Below are 21,349 nucleotides of genomic sequence, written 5' to 3'. Positions count from 1 at the left end.
CCTTGAGGGGAGCCGCAGGATCCCCAAACAGAAGGATTAGCACCCCGGGTAGGAGAAGCAGTGAGACCATCCGAAGCGAGTCTGAGGTACGTTGGTTTAAACTTAAGAAGGTAGAAGGAAGCACAGCGATCACAGGGAACGGATGAGAAGACTCAGAACTGAGAACCAAGTAGCCGTCCCGGGCACGAAAGTCACAGCACTGCAACTGGAATGAGACTTGCAGCGCGACCAGCACGCAGAGGGGAGACTCTCGGAAGCGTGAGACCCCGTGTGCGCTCGGAGGGGGTCCCCCAGAAGCCGGCTCAAAGCCACACAGCGCGTGGAACCGTGCTGGTCTGTCATTGAAATGTGGTGCGAGGGGTGGGTGCCTGCAGGCTAATGACTTTGATGGTATTGAGATTTCTGGAAAATATTTTTTAAGATGAGTACTTGCTGGGCTTCCCTGGTGGCGCAGCGGTGGAGAGTCCGCCTGCCGACGCGGGGGACACGGGTTCGTGCCCCTGTCCGGGAGGATCCCACATGCCACGGAGCGGCTGGGCCCGTGAGCCGTGGCCGCTGAGCCTGCGCATCCAAAAAAGAAAGATGAGTACTTGGTGATTCTATAGATCAAAACTGATGCAGGTGATAGTCTTAGGGAGGGGGACACACACGCGCGCGCACACACACACACACACACACACACACACACACACACACACACACACACACACACACACACACACACACACACACACACACACACACACACACACACACTTGCTTCCCTGCTTGTCATCGTGGTGTTCTCACATCTCTGCTCTGCAGGGTGACCGCAGACACTCAGTCCCAAACAGAAGAGCTCAGGTACCCGGCATCCTTCCTGGGAACTGCCTCTCTCCAGAGATCGTGTCCTCACAGCTGCAGGTGGAAGCTGGAAGCGCGGGTGGGGTGACCCCGGCGGCGGCCCCCGTCCTCCCGCCGGCACCTTTCTGCTGTCCTGGCGCCCGCCGCACGCCTAGGCCAGACGTGCGTGCCTGCAAGGCAGCTACAGGCCGACCCATTTAGATGCGGTGGGCGTGTTCTGTTTGCTCCTTAGTCGTGTGGACGCTGGGCCTAGAGGCTGAATCAGCTCCTGTTGTGTCTCTTTTGCAGCCCCGTGGAGGCCCCCGCCCCTCCCGAGCGGCTCGGAGGTCCAGAGGAGGTGACGGAGCCCCTGGCGCAGTGTGCGGCGTGGCTGGGCGCCTATTTCCACGCGCCCGCGGCCCTCGAGGAGCTGCCCGTGCCTGCTCTTCACCATCCCAGTTTCCAGCAAGGTCAGTACCTCGGCCGCCTCGCGGCGTTTGGCTCAGGGGCGCTGGCCGTGGACTGTCACCGGCCTCCCAGCTCAGGTTACTGACGGCGCTGGCGTGGCGTTTCGCGTCGTCTGAACCGAGGCGGCGTGTGGCCGCGCCGAATGGGGGGGGTGCGCAGACGCCCCCCGTTCCAAGTGGTTGTGTTGGTCTTGGCACATGGTCACGTAATTCTTGGCAAAGGCAATAAAAATGATCCATGTAGATCGACTCCTGACTCTCGCTGGCTGGAAGGTTTAAACAGGAACACATCTGAATGGCGGTCAGTGTTCCAATAAGCTTACTGTTGACTTTATCTGCTTTGCCAGCAGCACAGAAAATGAGGCTCACGCCTGGACAGTTAAAGCCACTTCCATACACTCAGTCAGTGACACTTGACGTTGGCGTGGGCAGCGGCAGTGTGTCTCCTTGAATACGGTTTCAGTTTAACCCCTCAAACTTGCCATAGTCAAATATTGTGCTCCCAAGGGGGGAATTATTGTAGGGACGAACTCACTGTCTACACGCGGTGCGCTGATGGCACGCAAAGTCTGCGGTAACCTAAAAACACTTGCCCAGACGTTTCTTTGTAAGCTTCTGTTTGCAGCTTAGTTACGGCAACTAAAATCATTCCAGACGCATACCAGAGGTTTATTTCGCATAATGATTTTTTTCATGGTCATTTTAATATTAATGAGTGTATACTTACGTATAGATAAATACGTATAGATGCATACGTATAGATGCATACGTACACTTAAGGAAAAAAAATTACCCTGAGATTTTAGATGAGGTAAATTTAAAGCCATCTTGAATTTCAAAGCGGAATTCGCTCAATACGTTGAATGGTTCTAATTGCTGCTGTGGCTTTCAGCAAAAATGAGAACTTGAAGGTGGAGCAGATTCAGGGAAAGCAGGTAGAAAAGCTCAAGCCAGTTGAGCTGATACCTGAGTTGACTAACAAGGTCTGATGAGTGCCCGGGTGGGACCCTGGACGCTTTCGCTCGTAGTGAACTGAAGCTGGACAGGGTACCCCGTCGGCCCCCTTGCGTCACGTCGGGCTGTCTCCAGACGGCGTCTTCTGTTGGGAGCCCCAGAACGTCTAAAAGGGCGTCCCTAGGACAGGGCGTGAGAGCCGCAGTGGGCCTTTGCCCCACGCCCTACTCACGTCCAGAGACCCGCCGTTGTCGCTCCCTCGCGGGCCGAGGTAGTGCGGTGGCCGCGTCGCCCACCCCCGCCCGGCCCTGACCGCCTGCTCGGAACCAGCAGCTCAGGTCGCCAGGCCGAGTCGAGGGTGTGGGTGACCCTCCTTGTGCACCCCTCCCCCTTGCCAGGCGCAGGATGGGGGTCCTGCTGTGGGGGTTGTCTTTACAGTAGGGGCTTGGCAACCTTGGAACAGTGAACTCTTCGGTCTCCTGTTGCCATTTGGGGGTTACTGCTCTGTGACAGGAGCAGGAGAGAACAGGTCAAGCGGTTCTCCTTCTCTTTACGTTTATCACGTAAGTGAGCTGAAATTTAAGGCTTAGACAATTTCAGAGCAGAGAAATTACGAAACCAGGTCAGGAAGGATCTGTATGACCTAATGAGGGAGGGGGTCAGCAGGGGCTGAGCTTATAAAATCCGGGGGTCCTGTCCTCGGGGCTTGAAGAGAGTTAGGACCCCTCTCCCCCTGCTGCCCCCTCTGCCTTCCCGGCTCTGGGCCCGAGCTTGGCCCTCTCCTCTGCCAGCTGGTCACGGTCACGGTCATGGTCATGGTCATGGTCATGGTCAGTCTGGGCAACCGGGACAAGCTGCAGGTAGGCAGTGGGGAAGGATGAAGTCCGTCCAGTCACCCAGTAGCCCATCCCCTGTTGGACAAGCCCTGCAGTGCTGGTGGACACTTACTACTGGGGCCAGGTCCCCCCTCCAGCTGGGTTTTGGGGTGAGGGCAGCCTCTCGCACCCCCCTGGTGGCAGGAGGTCCCCCAGGCTAGGGCCACCTGCTGACAGTTAGTGGCTGCTGCAGGGCCAGGATTTCCCAGCAGCCAGCATGTGCCAGCCAGGTGTTTCTAATTTAGCTCAATCACACCTCCCAGGCAGGGACCAGGTGTGGGGATTTTGCATTTTAAGCAGGGAGTTGGTGGGTGGTTGCAATATGATTGCTAACATGGAGTTAACTGGCACTAACCCCCTAGATGTGGTGACACCCCTTTCTGTCCAGTGGTGGTTGGCTTTGCTCTCTTTCTCTCTGTCCCTTAGCCAGGGAAATGGTGGTGAGTGGAAAAGGCCCATGCAAGGAAAGTGCCCTGGCAGCCCCAGAGCTTCTCTAGAAGCTGTGGAGCAACACAAGAAAAGAAGCCTTTGCAAATGGGGTGCGTTTTATCGTGGAATAAATGCTTCCTCGACAAATGCTATCTTCTGTGCGTCTCAGATCTTGAGCACGTTTAACATGCTTTGGGGTGTCATTTTTCATCATATTCCTCTGAGATTTAGTGCAGACCTCCCTGTTTCAACTTGTTTAGAAGCCTAGTGCGAACTGAGCTCCTCCTCGAGTTCAGCACTTCCGCAGGTAACTCCCAGAGCCCGGCCTGGAAGGCTCTGGCCTCTGCTCCGGCGGGGCTATCTGTTCCACTACGCCAGGCCTGGCCGGGCCTGGCCCGCTGCCGCCCCAAGGCCCCTCTGTTCAGGCAGGACCGCTCACCTCTCAGGCCCCCTCCTCCCGGTGAGTGTGGCGCCCTCCTTCTATTTGTTTTGTTAGGCTGGTCACAAAACGGTGCTGAGTTGAACCACATGGAGTTGCCATTTTGTAGGTTAAAACATCAAATATTGGAAATTTCACATCGTTCAACTTCTTATCTTGGAGCATTTCTGCAGCCTAAGTGGGAACAAGTTAATTATCTAGGATTTCTGACAAGGAACCGTTGAGCTGTCCCCCTGACCAGAAGCCTGGAGTCTTAGGTGGCCGCCTTTTTCTTGGGCCGCAGCAGGTGGGGTTTCTCTGTGGGAAAGAGAGGCCGCAGTTACGGCGGGGAGGTTCATGGTGCTGCTGAAGAAATGAAAGTGAAAGATGAGTGTGAGTAAGAAGTGTTCTAGTTCCTTGTGGGATTGTTGTTTTAGTAATTTAATTTCAAAAACAAACTAATGTTTTGTTTTCTGAGTTTTGTGAAGGGAGTTTGTGTTTTGCTAAGGAGCTAGCCGTCTCATAACGCAGTGAAGCATTTAGGGAGGTCGGGTCCTCCCTATAATATAACCTCTTGAAAAGGTCAGGTTTGTTTATTTTGAATTCATTTTTCTCCAAGAAATAGTGGTGTAACGAAGCCATTATTCCTGAAATAAATCTTACTCTGTCTTTCATAATAAAATATCATTTAAACTTATTTTCTGTGAATACTCCCTCACTGTTTTATATTTACTTATAAAAAATTTTAGCTTCTTTGTATAATATACATCTCAAAGCTTGTAGCCTTAGAGATGGATGGCAAAAGCAGCTGGAATGACTAAAGAAGCGCTGTGTGCCAAAAGCAGTATTTCACAATGAGTTCAAGAAGAGCAGGCCTACGAAAAGCCAAGCTCTGCTTTCAGACCCAGAGTGTGTGTTGTAGACACTTCCTTCGCTCTGACCCAGAAGACACCCCCCCCGGGCAGGTGTGTCCCGACAATGGGCGGCAGGCCTGCCAGCCGCCCTGCCAGGCGTGCGGCTTCGTGCTTTTCCCGCCAGCCTGGAGCGCCCTCACCGGGGAAGTGCCCGGCCTGTGCTGAGGCCACCACAGGAGGCTGTGTCCCCGGGCGGGCGTGGGGCCCTTGACTGTCCTCCCTGTGCCTTCTCACCCATGACGGTTTTCAACAGATGAGTTCTGAGTTTTCTTTTCAAAGTGGCTGCAATGTTCCCTTTTAAATGGAATATTTAACACTTTAATAATTCCTTTGTCACAGCTATTAGCTTGTAGCTATGAAATCCAGCTGCATGACAGTCGTAAAATCTGCATTTTTTTTAAACCTGCTGGCTAGAGGGAAGTTTCTTTGCAACTTCTATCTCAGAGACTCTGTAAGGAGTCTTGTAATTCTGTATCCCTGTCGAAGTCTCTTTCAAAAGGGCCTCTAGAAAACCCTACCAGTCAGGTAAGCGAAAGGCCCTTTCGGGGCGGATGGATTACTTTCCCCGCCGTGTCCTCAGCGTGCTCCCACCGAGAGCCCCCTACGTTCAGTGCCCTGGAGGCCGGCTTTGGTGTTCATGTCGCCTTACACGCCGTAAAGCCAGCCCAGTCAGCCTTCGGAGAGGGGAGCATCTTCTCTTAGGCTCCCTTCTAGGTCCACAGCAGGAGGCAGCTTTGTGCTTTCAGGCAGTTTGTACTGATATTTAAAAAAAAAAAAAAAAAAAAGAATTACAATTTAAAGAGAAAATAGCTGAAATAGGAGATGCTTTACAGGTTCTGGTTGATAGCCATTGTTGTTCTCCTGTTTTTTAAAATGAGGGCTTATAAAAATTGTTGACCTTGCTGAGATATTACCTGGTTGGACTGGAAGGTTTAGAAACCTTCAGGTGCCCGTTCACTGATTAGAACAAGCTAAGGCTGGCACTTAAATTAAGTGGGAAGGAAACAGCTGGTGAGAACGTACTTCTTTCAACCCTAGAGCTGCTGAGCTGCTTTTCAGGGCTAATAGACGTGGAGATCTGGGTCTGTGGCCTTCAAAGGCTGAGGCTGGGAAAGGTGAAATAAAAAGACCAGATCAAAAGCCTGAGAGCGGGTGGCAGGCCGTGGAGCTCAAGGTGCCGGGAAGGTGGTCGGAGGTCTCGAATCGATACAGGAGGCCACTGCCAGGAGCAGCCCATCACCTCTTTCATGGAGAGTAAAATCCAGTGTGTTTTTGTGGTTAGAACCATGAGAGAAGAGAGATAAGTGGGAATGTTTATGAACAAAAGCAACGCAGGGGCTTCCCTGGTGGCGCAGTGGTTGAGAGTCCGCCTGCCGATGCAGGGGATGCGGGTTCGTGCCCCGGTCCGGGAGGATCCCACGTACCGCGGAGCGGCTGGGCCCGTGAGCTGTGGCCGCCGAGCCTGCGCGTCCGGAGCCTGTGCTCCGCCACGGGAGAGGCCACAACAGTGAGAGGCCCGCGTACCGCAAAAAAAAAAAAAAAGCAAGGCAGGACTTGGTGAAAGCAAAGGATCCACGGGGTGTAGCGCGAGTCCTGGGGCCAACAGAGGTGGGGGGCAAGCTGCCTTCCTCATCAGCGTGTTCGTTTGTTTGCTGCTGACCCTTCAGGGCTCCGCTAACCTGTCTCCAGGAATCCCTCCCCGCTCGGGCCAGGAGGCCAGCCCCACGCTGTCCTTCGTCCCTTTGCGGAGCCGTGCAGGAGAGCCCTGCTTTTCTCCAGGCCGCCCCTCCATGTGGCTCTCATGGGAGCCAGCAGCTGCGTGCGTCCCTTTCCTCGTGGACGGGAGCGTCTTCGTGGGCTCCTCGTCCTCTCCTGCCTGCCTGGCCCCTGCCCTGATGTGAATGTGCCGTCACTTCCAGCCCCTCTCGGTGGAACAAGAGTTAGATGCCCAGCATTCTGAGCTCCAGGTTGAGGGTTTCTGTGGGTTGGGGGCCCCCGGCCCGGGCGGCAGGAGCATCGTTTCAGCGGGTGGGACTGGGCGAGGCGGGGCGAGGCGAGGCGAGGCGAAGTGGTCCCTGCGATTCCCTGGGAGCTCTTCACCTCAGCTGTCAGCAGCCTTCCGGTGTATTGTGAGGCTCAGGGGCCAGAGAGCCCGCCGTTCCCATTATGTCTCAGGTTCATTATTTGTTACATTTTATCTTGATGCAGTTTCCTGCCTGGTAGTTGTCATTAGGGCTTGTTTACTCTTTGTGCTGTGTAACCACATCTTGAACTAGGAGAGTCTTTAAAGTTTCAACTATGACTCGTTCAAGCAAACAGGTTCTTCAGGTTAGTCTGCTAGCTCAGGCCCTTCTTCTGGGAGTGTATGTATCAGAACGCTCTAGAGAGCTTGTTAACAGTAGTATGCCTATAATTTCTAAAATCTTACAAGAGGCAACTGTATATATATATACGTATTTGTGTATCCATACACACACATGTATACGTGTGTATATGTAGTATATGTACCTATGCGCTATTTTGAGAATTGCCTTTAAAGGAATTTATTAAAAGGGATCTAGCTCTTCTAAGTGCTTTTGCTGCATGCTTCACTCTATGTGAAGGTTAACACTCCTAATTTAATAATGATTCCGTTTGAGACGTAACTGCATATTTAAGAAGTGTTTTTGCTGTTGTAATCAACAGCTTAAATAAGTTCTGGTTTGTGTGTGCATGTCTCCCTGCCTTTGGAGCTTTGCACATAGCCAGGTGAAAAGGCGGGAGAGCCCATGTATCCTTCACCTTCGAGTTGGAAAGACTGGGCAAGACAGGCGGCACGTTGACACCTCCATTGCCGGGTATGGACGCACATCAGGACGATGCCCCCCGAGAGCCTGAAGAGCCTCGCCAGGCGCTGGCACGTTGCCAGGATACCCCAGGGTAGAGTGTCAGCGCAAAGCTAACCAGAGCCTTCAGAGGGCGTCCCGATACTTTGACCAAACATGTGTTTTTCCTTTGAAATAGCCAGCTGAGTGAAGCTTTAGATTCTTCTGGAGACCCATGAGCAGTGGAAGTGGCCATTAGAGGGGAGAGAGGTTCTTCAGGTTCTGGATGCTGACCTAGTTCTCCACATCCCTAATGTGGAACTTGTCCTGGGACCACGGTGATAGAGTGTAAATATTCACATACCCGGCAGTTGCCTTACACTTACCTTAGGGAGAAGGCGTAGCAAAATGCCCGCCCGCCTCCCGTGGGGGGAGAATTTAGTCTGTCGATACCAGCTCCTGAAGTGCCGTCGTGGCTGGAACAGAACCACAGCCTGCTGGCCTCCGAGAAAACGCCTGGTGTCCCTGTGCAAAGAGCCCTCTGACTGATCAGTGATTACCAGGGTATCCTGGGTAGCCTAGTTCAGTGGAAGTTTCCTCCTAAATCTAAGAGGTGGTCAAGTCCTGCGTTCCCTGTGGTTTCCATAAATCAGGCAAAAAAATTGAACTCGAGAATGCCTTCCCTCAAGGCCACTGGGGTCACACAGTATAATTGAACCAAGCTCAAACGGTAACCAAAAAGTTGGTTTGAAAGTCAGCTACTTTCAAACCTTGAGGGATTTAATGGGGTCTCTATTACAAGTAAATAGTACCTAAAATTGAAATTCTTACAAGTGTTGCCTTTTTGGGAAAATATTCACATTAAAACATGACTATTACCTGTAGCGTAGCAATTAAACATCATACCAATGGAAGTGCCTATTAAAAATAAAAGTCACCCTAATTACGTTCACACATTTAGAAAGATATTACTTGCAAGATCCTCTGTTGGATCTGGGTGTATTTCACCTCAAAAAAGGAGTAGAGAATCAAGTTTCTGCCTGCTAGGGGAAGTAAATTACATTGTCACCTTCTTCAATAATTTTTCATTTGCAATGAGCTTTGAAAGATAAGAATCTTCTAAGAAGCCTATACTTTAAAATGACAAACCTACTTTAAATGTCCTTCCAAGATTTTTATTCCAACTGTAGTCATTATTATACATGTGCTGCTTCCAGAGAGGATGTTTAAATTAATAGTTTTGTTGTCATAGGCTGTCTGTTAACATTTTACAGGCAACATTAATGTATCTTGATATCATGCTAGCAATAATAAATAGAATCATCTCTACTACCTGGGTTTAAAGAGAAAATGGTATTTTAATACAACGGCGTATAGAACTGGACTATACGTTACCAATGTTAAATGTGCATATATTGGTATAAAACTAATGGCAGTGATGCCATCAAACTATTTGTAGGATCCCAAAGTATTAAAACTATTACTTAATTTAAATGCCCTATCACATAGGTTTACTTGCAACCCTTAATGTTCAGGATGACTCAGAATATAAGATTTATTGAAGGTCACGTTTCAGATGTCAGAATGGAAAAATGAGGTATTGATGTGGAGAAGAGTCATCTGTCTTTCCGAGGGTGTGAGGCCATTGGTGCGGCTTCCATGACGGTGAGGGGTGGGAATCTCCAGGGCAGAGCAGACCTGCTGGAGGCTCAGCTTCTGGGGCATCATGTGATGTTTTAAGGCCACATAATTAAGTGCTTCTGAAGAAGAAAACTGAAGAATGAAGTAGAGGAAGAGTCTCTTTAGTTCTTCAGTATGTCACTGAGTTATATTCAGATTTTTCCTGCCCTCAAAATACTGAGGGAAATATTGGTAATGTTTTGGGAAGTAGCGTCCCTGCCGAGCCCTGCCCCTCAGCCAGCATCGCTGTGGACAGGATCTCTGTTACTACGGCAACTACTTTTTCCTTTCTTGAGTGCCACCGTTTGTCGTGACACAAACGCATCGTGTAAAGGACGTGTCCCGGATTTGGGCGGAGGGGGCATTGTCTGCTTTTTCTAAAAACACACGCTCCTTCCTCAGCTGCGCTGCGAGGTCCAGCCAGCAGCACGCTGTTTCAGCCTGTCCTCAGACAGTGTGAAGGAGACCCAACATCTGCGCTTTGGAGACCCGGGGCTCATTGCTTGGCCAAGAGGTATACTTTTCATAGAGAATTCACATCTCTTCCTCTTTGTAGAATAAAATATGCAAGAACCAACATAAATGGCATGTTCCCCCCCCCCTTTTTTTTTTTTCCAAGAATTGGGCCTTTGATGTTCAAGAGCAGCTAATATTAAAGGCCATCCCTAGCAGGCTGTAGAAACTGCACCTATTTATGACAAATGTAAAACAGCACAAATCTCGCTGAATATGATGGTATCATTAGTTTGTGAATCGCATCCTTGAAAATAACTGTGGAGGAGCCAAATCGGTTTAAAAGAAGATAACAAAATGGTTTAAGCTGCTTAGGTTGAATGCCAATTATAGTTTAATATTCAACTGAGCATATTTTACTAAGAAAAAAGGCCGCATTGACGCATGCATAACTCATCGGCAGCGTCGGCCAGCTGTGCCCCTCTACTCTCCGAATCACTTTGTGCATTTTAGTAGCATGGTAATTTAGTAGAGAACTACCTGAGTGATGGCATTTTCAATGAGCAGGTAATCTACAGAGAATTTTTATATGGTTATGAGTTCTGTGCTTCAGCCCGGCAACACAAAAATACATCAAGACCAATTACGGTATCAACTTTCAGTGTGGTACCCTCGCCACGCAAGTGCATGTATTTCTGCCCCAGGCATTTCAAATTGCATCTAATTTGAAATCTTTGGGGTTTTAATTAAATTTCAGAATATATGGAATTCTTCATTAGTACCTGCTCTGAATAGCAGATTATGCTTCTCTCGGTTTCTCGTTAAAGAAGTAGGCTGTGGTAAAGAGCATGTTCAGGAACCAATCATTTGTGGGGCCTGGGTATTGGAACAGAAATAGTGAAATGCAAAATAATATCCAAAAGATTATTAGTCCAGGGAGAGTCTCTTGATTTGTATTTTAATGGAATTTTACATTTCTCTTAATGATTTGCAAATTGTCCTCTGATTATAAGATGCATTAAGCTTTTCACTTTAATGGCAAAGACACAGCCATTAGCAGAATTTTTTTTTCGGTCTCCTTTTTAGAGTGCTTCCCTGCAGCAGATAAATATTGAAACCATTAACACCTTTTGATGTTCGTCACAGCCTGCGTCTTAGACCCACGCACGCTCGCACGCACGGCTCCCAAGGTCTCTCAGTGTTAACACGTGGCTGGGGGCCCCTGACTCTCCACCCGGTGTGCTTCCCTTCCTACAATACGGGATTCGTCGCGTTTAGGGTTTCATTAGTGGTCTTGTTTATTTGGGTTAAAGCGGACGCGTTTCAGGATTATTAATGGCCCCATTTGTGTTAATAAAAGCTGTGCTGTCAGCGTGGAGGTTGACGGTGGTCCGCAGCGCTGGAGCGAGGGGGGGGCCGAGCCGGCGCAGCCCTGGAGAATCGGGAAGGAGCGCACCCGGCACCGTCTCCCCGCGCGGAGCTCGCAGCGGGAGCTGGCTGCCCGGGCTGACGGCGCTCCACCGCCGCCTCCGAGCACCTGCCTCCGGCTCGGCCTCTGAGATACCGTCTGCCCAGGTGCGCGGGCCACACAGAGCCGCAGCAGAGGGGCAGGGTTCCAGGAGGAGGGGGCCGCCCCCGGCTGACTCGCTCCTGCTGGGAACCAGCCGCGCTCGGCCTCCCAGGGCCCAGAGGGGTCACTCTTCCCGGCTCTTCTCCAACGGCACCCGGTCCGTTGTCCTTTCGTTCACTGCCCCGTGCATGTGGGTTGAGCCCCAGGAGCCGTTGTCCATCGTGCCGTGGGTACAGTCACGGACGAGGTGGGCTCTAGCGGGGGGAGCGAGGGCGGGGAAAGGAGGGGTGGTGAACAGACGTGGGGCTCACCGTGGGTCACAGGTGGCACCCTGTGGAGCCCTGGGTCCGCCCTCAGCCCAGCAGCCAGCCCAGTCCCCGTGAACGTGGCAAGGAATGCACGAATGCAGGGCGTGCCGGCCCCCACTTTTGGAACTTTGCGTGACGTTCCTGGGTCTGGGTGTGCCTTGCGGATGAGCGCAGACGAGGCCCGCCGCCATTTCCTCCTTTCCCCGGGGACTCTTCACTTGTGGGACGTCCTCCTTTGGTGGAACACGTACGTGAGCGCGTTGGGGTTTGTGTCGGGGATGTCTGCTCCGGAGGGCACGATGTTAGGGGACGCAGGCCCGCCGCCCTTGACTGAGGCTGGAGGTCTTTGTGAAGTGTAGCCGCCGACCTGCTGCCAGCACCCTGGACGCGCTTCGTGGCCGCGTCCCCCTGACCTGCAGTTCGGTTGCTGGGGACTCTGGGCCGTCCTTCCAGGCTCTGCGGCGCGGAAAGCGAGAGGACGGGGCAGGCCAGGTGTCAACACGAGGGCGTGTGCCTTGTGTCTGAGAAACGGGCAGGCTTCCTCCCTGTTGCTTCCTCCTCCTACAAGGAGAAGATAGGAGAGGCGTCCATAATCCACGAAGGTTGTGTTGAGCGCTTCGCTCCCCGGTAGCGAACCAGGCCTCCGAGGAAAAGCAGGGAGCCGTCGGCTGAGGCACGGCTGCATCTCTAGAGCGCACAGCCCCCTGGGCACGCGCTGGGACTCCAAGATGCTTCCTGGGTGCGTGCGCGGATGCAGGCGGCCTCCGGCCCGGCCCGGGCCCCCCACGCTGCACTCAGTCCTCCGCCTGGCTGCCTCTCCAGAGCCTGTGCCCGGGCGGCCCCAGCTCCGCCTGGCTCTCCGTCTCGTCTCTGCCGCCGTCACAGAAGCATGTGAAGATTGACCGAGTTGCTCTCCGCTGTGCAGTAAAGTCTCATCAGGCCTGCCGTGAGGACCCGCTTCTCCTTCCACCCAGAGGAAGAGTCTTCGCTGGCAGAGCTGGTTCCTGCCGTCTGGGCTAGAGGGTTGAGGGCCTCAGGGAAGGTGGGATCTTACGTAGCAAGTCTCCGGGGAACCCCTTCCTGGGAGAGGCTCACGCTGGCCCGGAGGTCTGCACAGGCCCTGGGTCCCGAGGTGTGTGAAGGCCCCGGAGCCGGGCCCCAAACCACCTGCACCTCGAGGCTGGAGCCCTTCTCTGAGGCCTTGCGCGCGACCTCTCGGGGCCCCTGCCGCTCCTGCCCAGGGCTGCACCCACGCTGCTTCTGAGCCTGAGTGCTTTTCTAAACCTCGGGTTTCTAAACTCAACCAGTTTAATCTGGGGTCCTAGAAAGAAAACTTCGGGCTCTGACTTTACATTAGAGATTTGAGCTGTGTTAGCTTTCTCTCTCAGCGCACGTGATGGTTCTCGGAGAACTTTACAATTTGTCGGCCTTGCCCCCCTCACTGAGCTGATAAAGGCAGCGCCACGTGTGCCCTCGTGCCTGCGCACCGCTGGGTGGCGGAGCTCCCCGGAGCCCACGACACGGCCGCACCCACCCCAGGTGAAAGGAAGTCAGGGGACTATCGCCCGCACCCATCACCCCCTCGGCCCTGCTGCTGCAGCGCGGAGTGTTTGTGGGGCTCAAGGACAGCTGAGCCCAAGCTGGGCTTCGGAAGACGTGAGCAGACCTCCTCCTAAACTGTGGGGGGACCTGTTCTAGGCCAGTTGGGTAAAACGTAAGTTCTACTGGATGTTAGTAGATATTATCACCAGGAAAAGATTCCATGACCAAAAAGCTTGAGAAATTTTAAACAAAGCTAAAGCGGTTTCTTTGTGACGGGAATGCTCAGAACCTTCAATATGTTGGCGGTCAAGAAGGTGGTCAGTAAACGCCCTGACTTTTGCCCAAACAACCTTCTTCCACGACGCCCCTCCCTGCTGGCGTCTCGCGGGATGCTGATGTTTCTCGGAGCGCAGCCCGGGGGACTCCAGCCTGTGGAAGTGCCATAGAAACGAGCTAGACATCCGGGGTTGACCTGTGGACACTGCCAGGGTTTCAGGAAATGTCCGGCTCTGCAGAGAACCCTGGGAGGTGTGCGGCCCCAGCCCAGGCCGAGTGCGCGTGCGCCCGCCCTTCCACGAGCGTGGGGAAGGAAGCGTGCTGGATAACCACTCCCAGCTGCCTTGGACGCCGCTGGGAAGTGATTCTTGATGGGTTTTGCTCCTTTTCGTACTCTAGGGTCAGGAGTCCTAGAAATCATTCAGTTCAGCGTCTCTATTGAATGCCTTCCCCTGGACTTAACAATAAGGAAATAAACGTCACCCTCTTCAGGGCGAAGCTGGGAGGATGGGGATGCGGACGCCGTTCTCTGGCAGCGCCCTAGGCCGGACCACGGAGAACGGAGGTCAGTTGATCAGTCATTCAGCAGATGTTTATTGAGCTATAAGCAAAGCCCTCCTTTTGGCTCTTGGAACTTGGCAACAAACTAAACAAAGCTCTGAGTCTTGGGAAGCTTATATCCGAGTGGGAAGTATGCAGGTGTGTGTTTGTAAGTATATCCCATATGGATGGATGGATGGATGGATAGATGGACACATACCCCCTAGACCGTCAGGGAGGGACGTCATCGCTTTGTGAAAGAGAAACCGGGGCACAGGGATGAGGGAGTGAGGGGGCTCCTTTGGAAAGTGTGGTCAGGAAGGGAGGGGACGCCACGAGCATGGAATCCAGATGCTGTTTTAGAAGTTCATTGTGGGGGGGAAAGCAAGAGAACTAAGTTAATAAATACCTTTGGAATCGCTTTTTATCATATGAGAGAAAGGAGCGGTTCCAGGGGCCTCCTGAAGAACACTTGCTGAGTCCATTGATGACAGTTTGGTATTTTCATTATTTTTATGAAATACTACTTCAGACAAAAGAATATTCACTAAGGATTTGTGAGGTACAAACAGACAAGAGAGGACTCCTATGTACCCAGCCAGGTTGAGAATGGAGCGCCGCCAGCACCGCTCAGTCCCACGTGCCCACGTCTGCCTTCCCCCAGCCCGGCTCCATGTTTTGCACTTTTTATATGAATGGAATGATACTGATGTCTCCCTGTGACTTGCTCCTTTCAGTCAACATTTTTGTGAGACTCGTCTGTTTTGAATCCTGTAGGGACGCTTCACTACTCATGACTACTCTGTAGAATCCCATCTTGTGGATGTGCTACTATTTCTTTCCTGTCCTCTGTCAGTAGGCATTGGGTTTCTCCTCATTCTTCGCCCTTTTAACTAGTGATGCTACAAATACTTTAGCCCACGTGGCCCAGTGTCCAGGTGGCTGGAATCTGTGGGCAGAGGACTGGAGGGAAGGGAGCCACACAGAGAGCCTCAGAACTCCACGTGGTGTCCCCTTGAGCTGGTTGTGGAGTGCTGTTGTGTGTGCGTGGGGAACCGCTCGAGACTGACAAGGGGCTACCGGGGACTGAAGTCGAACACTTCCCGGGGGAGTGAACAGCACTAGAGCTGGAAAGTGTGGGAAAGTATGAAAAAAAGTTTGGTTTTTGTTTTTCATTTAAAAATGATTAACTGTTCAAAATAAAATTAATAATAATGAATTTGGGGTTTATAATATACATGGAAGTAAAATACAGCAGTAACACAAAAGGTAGGACTGGGAAAATGGAAATATGCTGCTATCAGTTATTAGATTACTGAGAGCAAGTTATCATATTAATTGAAGGAAGACTTTGATAAAGAGGCATATGATAAATCCTAGAATGCCGCTAAGAAACAAAACCAAGGTGAATAGTTCATAGGCCAGAACAGAAGGTAAAATAGAGTTCTAATTTTTAAAGTCATCTAAAAGGAGGCAGGACATAGAGGGAAAGGAGAACAGAGAACAGATGGGACAAGTAGCAAGTTGGTACTAGGTAGATTGAAGCCCACACATACCGACATGTACATTGAATGTAAATGGTCTTAAGGTTCAAATTAAAAGGCATACATAAACAGACTGGATTTAAAAAGCCAGACCCTACTGTATATTTTCTACAATAGACAGGTAATTTAAAAGGACAAAGGGTTCTGTGAAAAAAGGTAAGAAGAACAAAGGCGTGCATATTAGAAAGGAATAAGTATACTGTCTATATTCAGATTGCAAATTGTGTACATAGAAAATCTTACAGAATTTTGAAAATAGCTAACAAGTGAATTTAATAAGGTTAGGATACAATTTTAATATGTAAGAATTAATTGATTTTACATAATAAAATTAAGAATTAAATTTTTTAAATTCTGTTTATAAGTAGTGTCCAAAGTATGAAGTATTTAGGATTAACTTTAGTAAAAGATATGCAGACCTCTCCACTGAACAGTATAAAACTGAGAGAAATTAAAGAGGATCTGAATAAATGCATAGACCTTGGTCATTGGAAAAGCCAATATTGTCAAGAAGTTAGTTGTCTATGAACTGTTCTCTGTATTCAGTTCCATCAGGCCTTTAAATTCCCAGCTGATACTAAACCTATATGAACATGCAAAGGGCCTGGAATATCCAAAGCAGCCTTGAAAAAGAATCAAGTTGTAGGACTTACATTACCTGATTTTATAAACCTTAAGACAGATCGTCTATAGTCAAGACACTGTGGGACTGGCACAAGCCTCAGGACGTAGAGCAATAGAACATATACTAGAGCTTTTACCACACTTTTACAGTCACTGTATCCCTGAGAAAGACTCCAAATAGATGGATGAGGAAAGTAAATCTTTTCAAAAACTAGTGCTTAAACAACTGGATATCACACACACGCACACACGCACGCACACACACGCACGCAGATTTGTCTTGACCCCTAGCTCACACCATACATAAAAATTGATTTGAGATGTATCATGTACCTAACATAAAGCTGAAACTCTAAAGCTTGTAGAAGAAAACATGGAGAATATCTTCATTACTTGAATAAACAAACATTTCATACAACACTGAAATACAAAGCCAGGAAAGAAAATTTAGCAATAAAATAGACTTTATCAAAAGTTAAAAGACATCATTAAGAAAATGAATTGGAAAGTCACAGAGTAAGAGAAAATGTTTGCTACACTCATATTCTGTGTCAGTAGCCATGGGTTGAATGACTAAGGCAAGTGATCTAATTAGAGAGTACTTCATTTAATTAATTATTATTTCCCCAGTCTGCTGCTGATGTGCAACCTTGGAGATTGATTAATCTGAGTATCACACAAACAGTATTCCTGGATCTGAAAATCGCTGTGTCAGTTCCCCACCTTTTCCCGAGTGTCGTGTGGAGCCAGCACTGTTGACAGCCCTTTCGGAAAGGGCTCCTCCAGCACCGGAGAGTCCGTTTGGCTGCAGGGAAGTCTTTGCCGGCCACGACCAGACAGAGCCACGGGCGGGGGGGTCTGGCTGCTGGCTCCTCCTGTGGAACAGGACCTGGTTTTGAAGTTGGCGATAGTTTGCTGACCACTCCATAGAATCAGAGGTATTGTCATTTTTCACAGAAGTTTCTGGAAGAGTTTGAGCCCCTGATACTGTATGGCTTGAGACTTTTTAAAGTTTTAAGTGGTAGATGCACACGTGATACTGAAAATTCAAAGTCAAATATTTTCAATTTTGTCTCTGTTGTTGAAAATGAAACATCTTACTGTCTCACCCCTACCTCATAATATAGTGGTGGAGTTTCAGCTGAATGAAAAGACTCAGAATTAAGTTGCTAAATTTGAAGGGGAACACAGTAGTATTTAAGGGGATCATGGGACTTATGAGAACTATGTAATGAGGTACTTTCTATGACTGTGTAGATTTCGTTTCTGTGTTTAAAGCCCACTTTCCCAGCCTGAGATCATTGATGCTCACTTTGAGAATTGGGGAGGTATACGGCAGAAACTGTTGGGACTGAGTTAAGAATTGCGGTGATATGCCATCTTGTTACTGTAGCCAATTAACAAAGTCATAGGTGAAGTCAGGACTTTTGGTCCATGCAGGGTTCCCCGCCGAATTATGAAATGCCGTGATGCTGTCTAGGAAAGAGATGTGGGATGACCAGTCTCCACCGTGACCTTTCATGATCCTTATCTCTGGCGTCCACGCTCTTGCTGCTTCCCCAGTTGAATCAGAGCTGGCCCCACGTGGCCCACAGGGTATGGAAGAAGTGATGGCATGGCTTCCGAGGCTGGGAAATGCATTGCATCTCCCAGGGCCCTCCTGGATCACTTACTCTGAGGGAAGCCAACTGCCATGTCGTGAAGACACTCAGCAGCCCTTTGGAGAGGTCACATGGGGAGGAACTGAGGCCCCCAGCCAACAGCCAGCACCAAATTCCCAGCCACAAAAAAAAAAAAAATGGGTGAGAAAACAGGCCGAGGGAAGGACCTTATCGAATGCTAACTTTCTTGGGATGAGTGGAGCGTCCAGAAGAGGCCCACACTCCGAGCAGAAAGGTCAGGGTCCTGGGAAGCAGGCCAGGTCACCGGTGGCAAGCACTACCGTGTGGCGAGGACACAAGCAAAATGGGAGGCAGCAGAGACCCCGGCAGCGCTGGGCTGCTGTGCCTGGGCTTCCCTGCTGCGGCGGGCGGCTCGAGTGAGCTTAGGGGGCTTCGTCTGCCCTGTGGCCGAAGGCCAGCCCTGGAAGGAGACCTCTTGGTTATGTCGTCCCTTGCTTTAACCTCTGCGCTGTCTCCTGGGACTGCCGGGTAAGACCCAGAATTCCCTTGGCCCGCCGTGTGGCCTCTGCCGCCTGGAGCCCCTGCCGTGCAGGGGTGCAGTCCCACCCGCACCCCTGAGCCGGCCCCTCCTCCTTCCTGGCAGCCACCCGCTCTGCCTGGAGCCTGTCACCTGCTCACCCACAGGTCTCAGCCCAGGGAGCCTCTCCATCAGAGCCTGTGCTCCGCTCTGATTCTCACTTGTATTCAGTTGTATGAACGCCAGGCATCCGCCTGCTCCGCGAAGGGCTTGCCCACCAGGGAGGTCACCGCACGGTTGCTGCTCATTAAATATTTATTGAATTAATGAGTAAGGAGCCAATTAGTTACTTGGTAAATCCGAGCACCTTTCACGGGTCTCTCTTCCCTCCCGTGTGCGCCTGAGTCTGGGGCATCTCTGTCTCCTTAGGCCGGCGCGCTCTTTCTCGGGTGACGTCAGTCATCCCCGTACTGCAGCAGGGGGGTCCTGTGCACCCTACCAGATGCCAGTGGTCCTCAGCGGCCACTGGGCAGGGTTGGAGAGTGGGCTGGGCACAGGCCCTGCCCGTTTTTCCCCAGCGGCCGCACTGGGCTGGTGACAGCAGCTACAGCCCTCGCATGACACCTGTGGGAGTGGCAGGCACTGTCTTCGGTCATGGAATGAAGTCGAGCTCCCAGAGCCCTGGGCATCCAGTCCTTCCGCCTGGGCCGTCACCAGCCTCAGAGCCCACTGTCCGCGTCCCACTGGCCCCTCTGCTCTGCTCCTTTTGGCCTCCGGCCCAGACTTTCCAGAAAATCCCAGGGATGGTTGGAAGACAGTGGGGGGTTATCCCGCTTTGGCCTCTTACCTGCCCAGAGCAGGGAGAGAGGACCAGGTCCTCACCCCTTTGTAAACGGGCGAGGACTGGCTTTTCAGGGAACAGATCTGATGCGAAGTGTAAAAGGCCGAAGGACTTGAGCGTTGCCTTATGGGGTTGCCACCTGCCCCAGCAGCCCCTCTCTGCACTCAGCCCTGGTCCTTGCGAGGAGAGGAGGGGACCGGGACCTGCCGGGCTGGGCAAGCGGAGGGCGGGGGTGCCCTCCCACGTTGCCGTCTGTTCCCGGGTGAGCTTTCTCCGCGCGTGTTCCACAGCGAACACCCTGGCCAGGCCCCCTTCCGCCTTCCCCGCTCATCACCCCTGCCGAGGACACCCGCTGCCCCCTTCACCCACACCTGCAGAGCCTCGTCCTCATTTGAATAGGTGAGAAACCGAAGTCGGCTGCACAATTGGAGCTAGATTCCATCACTCAAAATTCAGTCACAACTCCTTTTGAATTCTTCAGCTGCCCTGCGGCAAAGGCTCAATGTTGATACTGAGATTAATCCCAAAAGAGCCCCTCATTTCTCTGCAGAGAAATTAAAGCTTGCCAGTTTTCCTTTTGCCTGTCCTTCTGACAGCTCTGTCAGTAATGATATGCCTTCTCCGTGGCATAATCCCTGTCCCACGGTAAAGAATAATTCATTAAGAAATTAAGGGCTTACGCTTCTTTCTGTTGGGTTGGTCATCCAAAGTTAGCTAAAATTATTTAACAGACCTCAGGGCTATTTCAGACAAGCTCAAGAAGCCGCATGGGTGAGGATCATTCAGACTCACCCGCCCCCCCTTTAGATTTGCCAGTGTTCCCAGAGATTGAGTTAAATGACACCAACCGGGGCCTCTGTGCTGGGCCTAGGATGGTGGGTTCAAAAGGAAGCGTATTTTTAGACTTTGCAGGAGCATCGAGATGTGTGCTAATGAAGCCGGACGCTCTGGAGGGCGATAGCAGGAGGCTTCTGGAAGCTCTGACAGAGTGCACGGGCGTTCCTGAACTGGGTTGGAGCGGGGTGGGGTCCGGTATGCAAACGTTGACGCGTTTTTTACAGAACACGGGGGCGTATAGCATGGATCTGAAATTCACTAGCCACTGGTACCTTTTCTGCCTCTGGACTAAAGCCGCAAACGGGAAGGCGAGATTCGATGGAGGCCTCCTGTCGCTGACTCTGGGCAGAGTCAGGAACACTGGGACACTGACGCCAGAAAACGTTGTATCATTTAAATCTGAGTTTTCTGCCTTTCTGTTGTTTTGATAACAAGCTTGTGCCCGTGGGTTACGTCCTCCCTGTGGGGTAGGCTCATTCAGGAGATACGGCGCGAGCAGCTGAGAAAGTTGGGAGTACTTCTAAGGGGAAGGAGAAAAAGGAGGGTTCCAAGGCAGAACACAGGTAGATGAGGTTCGCAGGGGCTGGGGACGTCAAAGGGAATTAGGACAAGGAAGCTCAGGCTTGATTTTGACTCCCTTTTTTACAGTGACCCTCAATAACCCGTTAACTCCTTCCTTCCCTGCCTCCCCCTTCGTTTTGTTGTGTTTTTTAATACAGCGTCTTTCTCTATATTTCCTATGCTGTTCAGAAATCGTGAACACCTGTTCGGAAGTCAGTTATTCAGGTTTGAGCTGAATGACAATTATTTGAATGGTAAAGGGTGTTAATGTATAATTTATTCACATTCATACCAGGACATTGACAGTTTAATCATTTCTCGGTAGGCTTTCTTAAGTTTGAGCTTACAGTCTTAGGCATAATTCTTCTGTTAAATAAGTTTCGGGCTCTCTAAGTATTGGGAAGGTGAATGCAAATAGGCCCGGGTGCAGCTGTGAGGCTGTTGAACCCGCTTCACCTGCGCCAGTCTCGCCAGGTGAGAGCGTCACGTCCCCGCAGTGGGTGAGGCAGGAGGCTCATTTCCGAGGGCTAATAGTCCAATCCTTTCTGCGAGATGAGCTCTGAGATTGTGCTCTGGTGCGCCCAGGGCCAGCCGGAGCCCGCGGGGGCATCGCTATTCGTGAGCTCGGAGCCCTGCTTGGCCTGTCCAGGCGTGGAAAGGGACCGCCTTAACCCTTTATTGAGATCGTCTATCCTCTGGACCCCTCTGTCCTCCTCAGAACTCTTGAGGACCCCAAAGAGCTTTGGGTTAT

The 21,349-nt window shown here is 51.1% G+C and overlaps 1 protein-coding gene across 5 annotated transcripts in view; it reads left to right on the top strand.

Annotated features, from left to right (window-relative positions):
* The window catches only part of MGMT (O-6-methylguanine-DNA methyltransferase), a 284,941-nt gene that overhangs the window by 237,640 nt on the left and 25,952 nt on the right, over positions 1–21,349 (top strand). For all 5 annotated transcript variants that reach the window (XM_059051020.2, XM_067024311.1, XM_067024313.1 and 2 more), the window contains one exon: positions 1,132–1,292. In XM_059051020.2, coding sequence (XP_058907003.1) covers positions 1,132–1,292 — 161 coding nt within the window. The remainder of the gene's footprint in view (positions 1–1,131; positions 1,293–21,349) is intronic.

This window comes from Kogia breviceps, chromosome 2 (genome assembly GCF_026419965.1).
Source record: "Kogia breviceps isolate mKogBre1 chromosome 2, mKogBre1 haplotype 1, whole genome shotgun sequence".
NCBI classification, from domain to species: Eukaryota; Metazoa; Chordata; class Mammalia; order Artiodactyla; family Physeteridae; genus Kogia; species Kogia breviceps.
The sequence above is the reverse complement of the archived record's forward strand: the minus strand, read 5'-3'. Positions and strand labels throughout refer to the sequence as shown.